Source organism: Rhinolophus ferrumequinum, chromosome 22, assembly GCF_004115265.2.
Source record: "Rhinolophus ferrumequinum isolate MPI-CBG mRhiFer1 chromosome 22, mRhiFer1_v1.p, whole genome shotgun sequence".
Classification (NCBI taxonomy): domain Eukaryota; kingdom Metazoa; phylum Chordata; class Mammalia; order Chiroptera; family Rhinolophidae; genus Rhinolophus; species Rhinolophus ferrumequinum.
The window spans coordinates 51,873,420-51,882,891 of record NC_046305.1 but is presented as its reverse complement, the minus strand read 5'-3'; the positions used below and the strand labels follow the sequence as shown (position 1 = coordinate 51,882,891).

The 9,472-nt window shown below is 50.7% G+C and overlaps 1 protein-coding gene across 1 annotated transcript; it reads left to right on the top strand.

The window, feature by feature from the left end:
• Positions 1-1,959: 1,959 nt before the first annotated feature.
• Positions 1,960-3,225, top strand: RPTN (repetin). Its single transcript, XM_033093461.1, is given in 3 exon segments — positions 1,960-2,097; positions 2,844-3,158; positions 3,160-3,225. Coding segments are annotated over 3 exon segments (519 nt in total).
• Positions 3,226-9,472: the final 6,247 nt, after the last annotated feature.

The window sequence follows — 9,472 nt, the reverse complement described above, 5'->3', positions numbered from 1 at the left end:
ATAGCTCAATAAATTCAGATACACACATCTACCTACACAGGCAAGACATCGGCCTAAGACAAATCTCTTCCAGAAACTACCGGGGGTGCCAAATAAATGTATACAAGTGGACACTTTGGTCAACGTTGCTCAAGCAGTAGTTCGCCGTAATCAGACGCTGATGGGAACCACTTTGAGCACCTCTTGTAATTGCAAAAGTCAAACGTGACATGTATGCGTCTTTTGTTATCGGTATATATTGAGGATTACAATTTTAATACAGTTTTCCTTTCTTAAAATGTGTGTACTTTTTTTGGCACCTTCTATATGTGTCTCCTGGCCTAGACTCTCCAGTCCCTACTTTGGCAGGTTTTGTAGAGTGACCATACTGACAATCTTCTTTGGTATGATTTGACTATTGTCTTCCATTAGTCTTGGTCAGTGACACATATTAAGGATGAACTCACCCTAACGCCTGTCTATTGGGGACCCCCATGGCATGCACACACACCCATGCTCCCCTAATTAAATGGGGCTGTGACTTGAACAGTGTCACCTAATCCAGTGACAAACAGGTTCGTGAGCAAGTGGGGGAAGTAAATAAACCAAACGGTTTGCAGAGGGAGAGGCCAAGCTAGACTGAGCTGGGCTGGGCCCAGGGTGATTCAGGCTCCTTCACAGAATGGGTGTCTCCTCGGATGGCCCAGTAGGACAATTACAACCCCTATAAATAGGATGGGTTTTCAGGTCCCCAGTATCCTCTTCAGCTTCTCCATCTGCTCGTCCTTCCTTAAGCAGGTAAGACATATATGGGGGAGCAATGGCAGCATGTCCGAGTCTCTTGGTGGCCGCGGTGATGTGCTGAGCTGGAGAGGTCTGAGCTTACCTTCCTACATCCCTTTCTCGGTTCTGTCTGAAAACGTAATGATGGCTGGGGTGGTCTACTTCAGAGCCTGTGAAATACACGTGCTTTTGTTTCAGCGTGTCCTAGGCACCCCAAAATAGAGGCTAGAACTGTGGGTGGACGGCTTCGTCTCCCATAGTAGAGTATTTGTCTTTTGGGCATGTTCGGGAAGCCCCAAGAGTTTGGAGCTCGTCAGTGGAGGCCCTGGATCATAAGGTCACAGTAACATTCAAGGGACTACAGCTGGTCCCATGCAGTTCATTATCTGCCACTCCCTTTATGGGCACCACTGCTCGCGTTTGGCGGGACACTGTGCCTTGCAGTCAGGGCTTCAGTCTGGAGGCCGATAAACCCAGTAACTGAAATGTTCACACCGCAAGAAGAAATCCAGATCCCAAAGACCCCAGCCTCCCATCATGGCCAGCGTGGACCTGGCTGATTGTCCATACTTCCTATCGTCCACGCCTTTCCTCTGGCTCGCTCTTTTCTTCTGTAACCGTTTTTGTGTTCGTGGGTCCTACTTTATAATCACATCCCCAAATGACCATCCAGGCCAGAGGCTCATGCTAGAATTCAGCTTCCCAAAAAGCCGCCGAAGGACCTCTGGCTTCCTCCCCACTTTAGCTCATGAGAAGGCTGAGACCTGCTCAGTGGGATCTGTCTGACCGCTCCAGTGGGCTGGTCGTTGGTGGAAAATTGTGCTTTACTGCACTGGCTTTGGCCCGGCCTCTGGGTCCTTCCAGACCACCTTTCCTTTTTGTTCCAACACGAGAGCTTCCATCGAGCAAGTCCCACCTGCAGTAGAGGATGGTGCATAGGAGACACCTATTGTACGCTTTTGAGGTTTAGGAAATTGTCATAGTTTGCACCCCAACCCCACTGCAGCACAGGATCGTGGGAGCCCGACTGTGGGTCCAAGAGAGGGGTGTATGGCTAAGAAGGGGCCCTGTAGTTTCTTAAGCTTCTTTCCCAACACAAGGGGCCACTTTCCCTCTGAAAAGGCCGTCTCCTGGTCTCCGTCCTCAACACTAGGCAAAATCGTGTTTCTTCCTTCAGGCTCATCTGCCTTTGCCAAAATGGCTCACCTCCTGAACAGCATACTGACCGTGATCAAGGTGTTCCAGAAATACTCCAACGAGGATGGGGACTGCACCTTGCTGTGCAAAGAGGAGTTGAAGCACCTACTCCTGGCTGAGTTTGGAAACATCCTCAGGGTAAGACGCAGAGACTCTGGGCCCCATGGAGTCAAGGGGGAGAGAGTCTGACACCTGCATCCCGGGCTTGATGATTTTTGTTTTATTTGGTCATGCTCCACCCCGTGACCAAAAGAATTTCAGGTCGCTCCTCAGTAGTCCTCTCCCAGCACACGCACACACACGCATTTGGACAGGCGTGCTCACATACACACACTCACCTCCTTGTATCTGAGCTTGAACAGGAGGGAGTGTAACTTCAAACCAGAAATTCATTTCTCAGAAGAAAATCTCGATTTGCATCTTGATTTCTGTATTTTATGTGCCATCCGCACATCTTCTCATTCGTTCACTCATTCACTCAGTGAAGACTCGTAAAGCGCTTACTCCATTCCAGCCCTATCCTAGCCTCTGGAGATACAAACACAGATAAAACAGCCTCCCCTCCATCCAGAATCTCACAGTATAGTTGGAAAGAAGTAGGTAAACAAACAATTACAATATGGCATGTGATGGGATGGGCTAGCTTCCTCAAATGACTCAAATTATTAATGAAGCTGATTTTAAGTAAGTGTCATGGTCCCATTGGTCCAGCAAGTGATGAGGCTCTGAGAACCAACTGATCAAAGCCTAGAACCGGAGCTATTTCAGATTAATGGTTTCCCAGCCAAGGAAGGCTCACCCAGATGAATGGACGGGGTGTGGACAGTGACACACATCTTAGCATCCACAGGAGAACATCTGATTTTGCTCTTTTTTTCCCACAGAGACCAAATGACCCAGAGACTGTGGAAACCATCCTGAGCCTCTTGGATAAAGACAGAAACGGATATGTGGACTTTCAGGAATATCTCTTGTTGGTGTTCCAGCTGGCCCAAGCTTGCTATGGTAAGCTGGATCGTGAGTCATGTGGAGACAGAACCTCCAAGCATGAGGAGCAGGAAGGAACTGAAGACGAGAAGTCTCCAGGAAATAAAGGCAGAGCACAGAGGCAGAAGCATGAGGGAGAGAGGCAGGGCTCCCACCGTAACCAGTCAGAGAGACAAAACAAGGACACCAGCCAGGACCAGTCTGAGAGGCAAGATGGGGACTCCCGCTCTGGCCAGTCTGAGACGCAAGGTCAGGACTCCCGCTCTGGTCAAAAGTTGAGTCACAACTCGAGCAGCGGCCAGCCTAAAAAATTAGGGTACATCTTTGCCTTGAGTCAGTGTGAGAAACAAGTTCAGGATGCTCGTTGTGGCCAGTCTGGAAGACTTGGCGAGTCTCACTCCTCCCAAACCAACCAACGGCAATCGGGCTCACATTATGGACAGTCTGGGAGGCTGGGTCAGGAATCGGGCTGTGGGCATAGAGACGGGCAAGAACTGGACATTCAATATGGCCAGACAGACAGACAAGGCCAGAGTCCCCTGTATGGTCAGACAGACAGACAAGGCCAGAGTTCCCGCTACGACCAGACAGACAGACAAGGCCAGAGTTCCTTCTATGGCCAGACAGACAGACAAGGCCAGAGTTCCCACTACGGACAGACAGACAGACAAGGCCAGAGTCCCTTCTATGGCCAGACAGACAGACAAGGCCAGAGTTCCCACTACGGACAGACAGATAGACAAGGCCAGAGTTCCCACTATGGACAGACAGACAGACAAGACCAGAGTTCCCGCTATGACCAGACAGACAGACAAGGCCAGAGTCCCCTCTATGGCCAGACAGACAGACAAGGCCAGAGTTCCCACTATTGTCAGACAGACAGACAAGGCCAGAGTTCCCACTATGGCCAGACAGACAGACAAGGTCAGAGTTCCCACTATGGCCAGACAGACAGACAAGGCCAGAATTCCCACTATTGTCAGACAGACAGACAAGGCCAGAGTTCCCACTATGGCCAGACAGACAGACAAGGGCAGAGTCCCCTGTATGGTCAGACAGACAGACAAGGCCCGAGCTCTCAATCCAGTCAGTCGAAGCCTGGGGAAACTGGGCAGAACAGGTGCTTCCAAGGGCACGAGGGAACCAGCAGGGACTCCTGCGTTGGGCAATCAGGAAGGTCAGGGAGACCAAGTCAACAGACTGCAGGACGGGAAGGGAGCCAACGTCAGGGACAGAGACTTCAGTCGGGGGTAGGGCAGCAGATCAGCCACCAGGCCTGGGAGCCCGAGGAGGACAGCCAGCACCACCAACACAAACTCGTAGCCCTAATCCAGCAAGAACGGCCAGGGTGTCGCCAAGGGCGTGACAGCAGCGAGCAGGGCAACAGACAGGCACAGACCAGGCAGAGTCGTGGCCAAGGGCAGAGAGACCAGGTGGAAGACGAGCAGGGCCGCCAGAGCTGGGGCAGACACCAGTACGAGGGTCAGGACACTTCCCGTCAGACACAGGACAGGCAAAGCCACAAAGAGGATCCAAACTGCCAGCGACGACACCGTGGGCAGACTCCTGAGAAAATGGAGAGAGATCAAGGGATCCTGGACCAACAATCCCAGGGGACCGAGCGAGGCTGTGCTGATAGAAACAAAGCCCTGATGAAGGAGGATGGCCAGACTCGAGACTCCCAGAGAAGAGGCAGTAACCTGTGCTTCCATCCCACCCAGAGCGGTGAGAGGCCCCAGAGAAGAGAACAGGGTGGAAGTCACTCCAAGTCATCCATCACCCCCAGCGCCTTCTATGCTTACCTACAAGAGCAGACGGAGTGTCAGCAGTAAGCTGTGCCCACACCAGGGCGAAGGCGACACGAAGCCGAGGAGGAAATCCACGTGTCACGTTCATATTCACTGCTGTTTGAGAGATGGAAAGTGTACGTCTTCCTTCTCTCCTCTACTCTCTATCTACTTGCTAGGATGCTTTTCAGGACTAGTATTCAATTTTAGGGCATTTTAGTTCTTTGAGCAGCAAATTCTAGGGTGTACTGGTTGGGTGAACTTTGAGTGGTAAATTGGGTGAACTAATCAGATCCCAATTTTGATGGGCTGGGGGATTTAAATCATTTCCTGGTTTGCGGCTCCATGGAGACAGGACAGGGCTGGACCACTGAAAGGTAGAGACTTCTCCCAAAAGTTCAGAAACGGGAAAGGCATTCTGAAGCTACACATCACAGCCTGAGGATCTGCGCTTCCACCTCTGCGCTTCCCTAAGCTTGGGTGCCTGTGGACGAAACACCAGGAATTGTACGCCTCAAAGTCTACACTAAAATGAAACACAGTGAGAGGCCGGTGGGAGAGCCAGAGGCCACAGGGGACATCTCTGATGCCCACAACCTCCTGCGCCCAGGCACCTCCCCTCCCCAGAGGGACCGTCCCCTGAGGTCCTGTCACCACAGCTGACTGGTCTGATTTCAGCTCAATGCCTTTCTAGTTTCTGACCATATTAAATAGAGAAGAAGCATATGCCACCTGTTTTCAGAAGCCCAGACTGTCACCCCATACGGAGTGCCTGGGGCCTGAAAACCCTTCACAAGCAAATCCATGAAATTGTGTTAAAATTCCCAATAAATGATTGGTGAGCAATGACTTTATGACTCTTTTCCTTCTTCACTGTGGGGCAGTGGGGGCTTCACGCGTGCGCCATTTTCCAAGAACAAGACCTCGTTTCTCGACTTCTAAGGTCTCTTTGTTCTCTGAGTTCCTGGGCCCAGAAAGAAAAAGAACTCAATAGGAAACCAATAACAAGGAGTCACACATGACCTCTCTAAATGTCATGTTCAGCTCCTTCCCTCGCAGAGGAGTCAGATTTTTGACTCTTCCCCATCATTCACCTCCACGTTCAAACGGCCAACTCTATACCCTCCATCCTCTCGACCATTTCTCCATTTCCCCTGCCTCAATCTCCCTTCCCTTCATCGGCTCCCAGCGACTTTAGAACAAAGTTCACACACCTTAGCTGGGCACACAGGCCCTTCCTTCGCCATGACACCCAGACGACCTACCCAGCCTACTCTCAGGAAAGGCTCCTCTCAGGAGCATCCAACGCTCCAGCCACACCAAGAACTTGACCTTGTCTTGGCATACCGTGGTCTTTCATTAATTCACATCTTCGAATACACCATGGCATAGCCTGAAATACCTCCCCTCCCTTGTCTGCCTGGCAAAAACCTAGGCGTCCTCTGTGTCCCAACTAAACCGGCCCACCTCAGGGAGGCTTCCCGGATGCTCAGCCCTCCTTCCTCTACGTTCACTCATTTCTGTTACGTCATTTGTCACACACTCTATTGTCATCATCTCCCCTACCAAACTGGGAATAAGACCATATCTTACTCAGCTTTGCACAGCTGGTCCTAAAACAAGGTGGTTTCGTTCAACGTTGTTTTGTCATAACACTGATGAGAAAAGGAAAAAATCGATCTCCAACCGGGGCCCCTGAGTGGAGTTGGCACGTCCTGCACATGTCTGCGTGGGTTTTCTCCGGGGACGCCGGTCTCCTCCCACATCCCAAAGATGCGCACGTTAGGTGAATAGGGGTGTGGACATTGTCCCCTCTGAGCGGGTGTGGGTACGAGGATTTTGTCTGTCTTGTTTGCCACTGTACCCTCTGTGGGGAAAACAGTGACCACTCCTGGTGCCCGGCCAGTCAGTGAAAGCTCAGAGAAGCCGTCGGTGACCTGGCCCAGGCCACACTGCCAGCTTGGTTCTCCACAATAAGCCAGCTGGGCTCCAACTTCACGGGACAACTTCCCAGCCTCCATACCTCCGCTTACACCATCTCCTGCACTTAAACGCTTTCCACCATTCGTCTAATTAGCAACATCTTCTGGACCTCGCACCAGCACAGAACTTACCACGTGGCACTGAAGTCGGTTTTAAACCCGTCTGTTTCCCACACCACGCTGTGAGGTTCTAGAGGGCAGACACTACATCTCACCCATAGCTGTATCTTTAGCACCGAGCGGAATTACTAGCCAATTCCATGGAAAGAGACTGGGATTTAGAATAAAAAGACCTGGATTTAAGACCGAGCTCCACCACTTCCTAATTTCAGGACCTTAGAAAAATTTCATCTCTTTAAATCTCGCTTTTCTCATTTGCAAAATAGAGTTCAAAACTCCAATAGTTGCTTAAAAATAAATTGAGATCATTAGTAATCTGATATTTTCTTGCTTATTTAGTTGGTCTATCTTTTCCCCTTTTGGATTATTTTTATAGGAGATTAATAAATGTGTCTCACATTATGGGAAAGCCCAGCTTAAGCGCCACCTCCTCCGAGAAGCCCTCCTTGATCCCCCTCTTCCCAGGCAATAGTAACCACTCCTTTGTCTTCAAGCAATAACTGGAAACTTCCACCACCATCATCCCACCCAGTCCATATTAGGTAGCAGTGGACATTGCCTGCTCCCAGACTGTACTAGAAGTTCCTTCAGAAATAGGTCCACACCTTATGCTTCATATCGCTGTTGGCACCCAGGTACCTCCAAAGAACTACCTGCTGGGTACTTGCTGAATCACCTTCAACCGAACGGACTCTCCATTACATCACAACCCCCCCTCATACCTGGCACCACCACTCTGTACCCACTGTCCTGCTCTGCCCTTAGTGAGCTGTCACCTACCCAGCTTCCCCCACACCCCAGGACCCCGCCTTTCTCTCTTAGATTTCCGGTGAATCCCACCCCACCCCCCAAGCTCCATTCAAACAGCACCGCTGAGCGGGGTAATCTCCTCTCAGCACCACCAACACTTCTGATGATTTGCAGGATCCCAGACTGCAGCCATTCTAGTGTCTTACTCCTTGTTCCACTTTACCCTCCCCCCTCTTCCCTTTCGTGCCAAACCCAGCAGTGGTTCCTATCCGTCCACCCCCTGAAAGCCAGTTCCAAAGTGGCCTCCGTGAATCCTCCCTCGGTGCTCTGCTGACCTCCACACTCAGTTTGCCTGTGCGTCCCGCCTCCTGAAAGCCACGCGCACAAATGTTCTTCTGTTGCTTCCATGACGTCCCTCCTGCCTCCTTTCCCCGGAAGCTTAAGGCCATTCAGAGGCGGATGGGCCCCCGGGTCCTTTGAGAGCTCAGCACAAATGGATTTGCAGCCACTGCTGCAGGCTAACTGACTAGGACTTACTCAAGCTGTTGGAGCCTAATTTGAATTGAATATTTATGGGCCGAACATTTACTGTCAAAATATAATCTCCTTGCATTTTGCATACAAGCAACTTGCATTCTTGAGAGGAAAGGGTGCAGAGAACTCCATTAAAGAAATAGTAACAGTCAGAGAGAGAGCACTGAACTGGGAGTCAGGAAACTTGAATTCTAGCCCTGACCCTGCTACTAATGCCACCTAGGACTTTGGATAATTTTTGTCGCCTTACTGTGCTCTGGTTTTCTCCTTAAAATGAGGAGTTGTCACAACAACACAATCTATAATGTCTCCTTCGAGTCATAATGTTATGGGTTTACAACTAAATGTCTAGATGAATCAGCGCTAGATGATTAAGTACAGTAAATATTCCAGAGGCTGGACACCACCTGGGAAGCAAACTGGAGAAAATACCAAATGGGGTTCTAGCGCCACCTACTGATCGGGATTCCCGGTCTCTAGATGTCTAGAAAAATGAATGACAAAGGCTGCGGGGAAGGGAACAGGTCACAGTGTGGCGCTCTCCACCCAGTGAACAAGTGAGATTTAGTCACACGGCCTGGCCACCAGTTTCTGCTACCTTTATGGCTATCCTTCCCCAGTTGTGCGGTGTGCGGTGTGCGGTGTACGTGCACTGGGCAGAAGGCTGCGGGGTGAAGAGCCGCAGTCTGGGAGTCCAGCGGAAGTCAGTTCCAATCCTGGTCCAACCACTGAACCCCCTGCGTGACTTCAGCCTCGCTTTCCTCGTGTTGAAAGTCTCATCACATAACATCTTCATAGGGTGGCTGTAAGCATCTGTGGAGGGCCTCGCATGATGCCGCCCTGGCACGTTCTAGGCACTAGAGAACCGTGACGATAACACCTCGGGCCCCAGAAGCGCGGGTAGTGTCAGGGCTGTAGAGGCAGGTGCTAAGTAACGACGACGCAATGTACCACGTTTGCTGATCACCTCACGCACAGCGAGGGCTGTAACAGGAGGTGATGAGACGACAGAAAAGAAAGCAACATGGCAGCCCAAAGGGGAAGCAGATCCTAAGCAGATGAGGCCAGACAAATGTCTTCATGGGAGAGGAAGCAGCTGTCCTGGGCTTTAGTGAATGATTAGGTTTTAAATAGGCAGATGGGATTTCTGCAGTGAATATCGTACTCGTTTAAATTTCACCTCCATCAAGCCACAGCCTGCTCCTGCCTTAGTCATCCACTTTTCCACTCCACCTGTCTGCTCCTACTAGCCTCAGTTCTCTATGGTGGCGTTCTAATTCATTCTGCTTATTTTAAAGTTCCTCATTTGCAAGTCTGTCTTTCGCACACTTCCCTAAAGCCGGGGAAGTCACT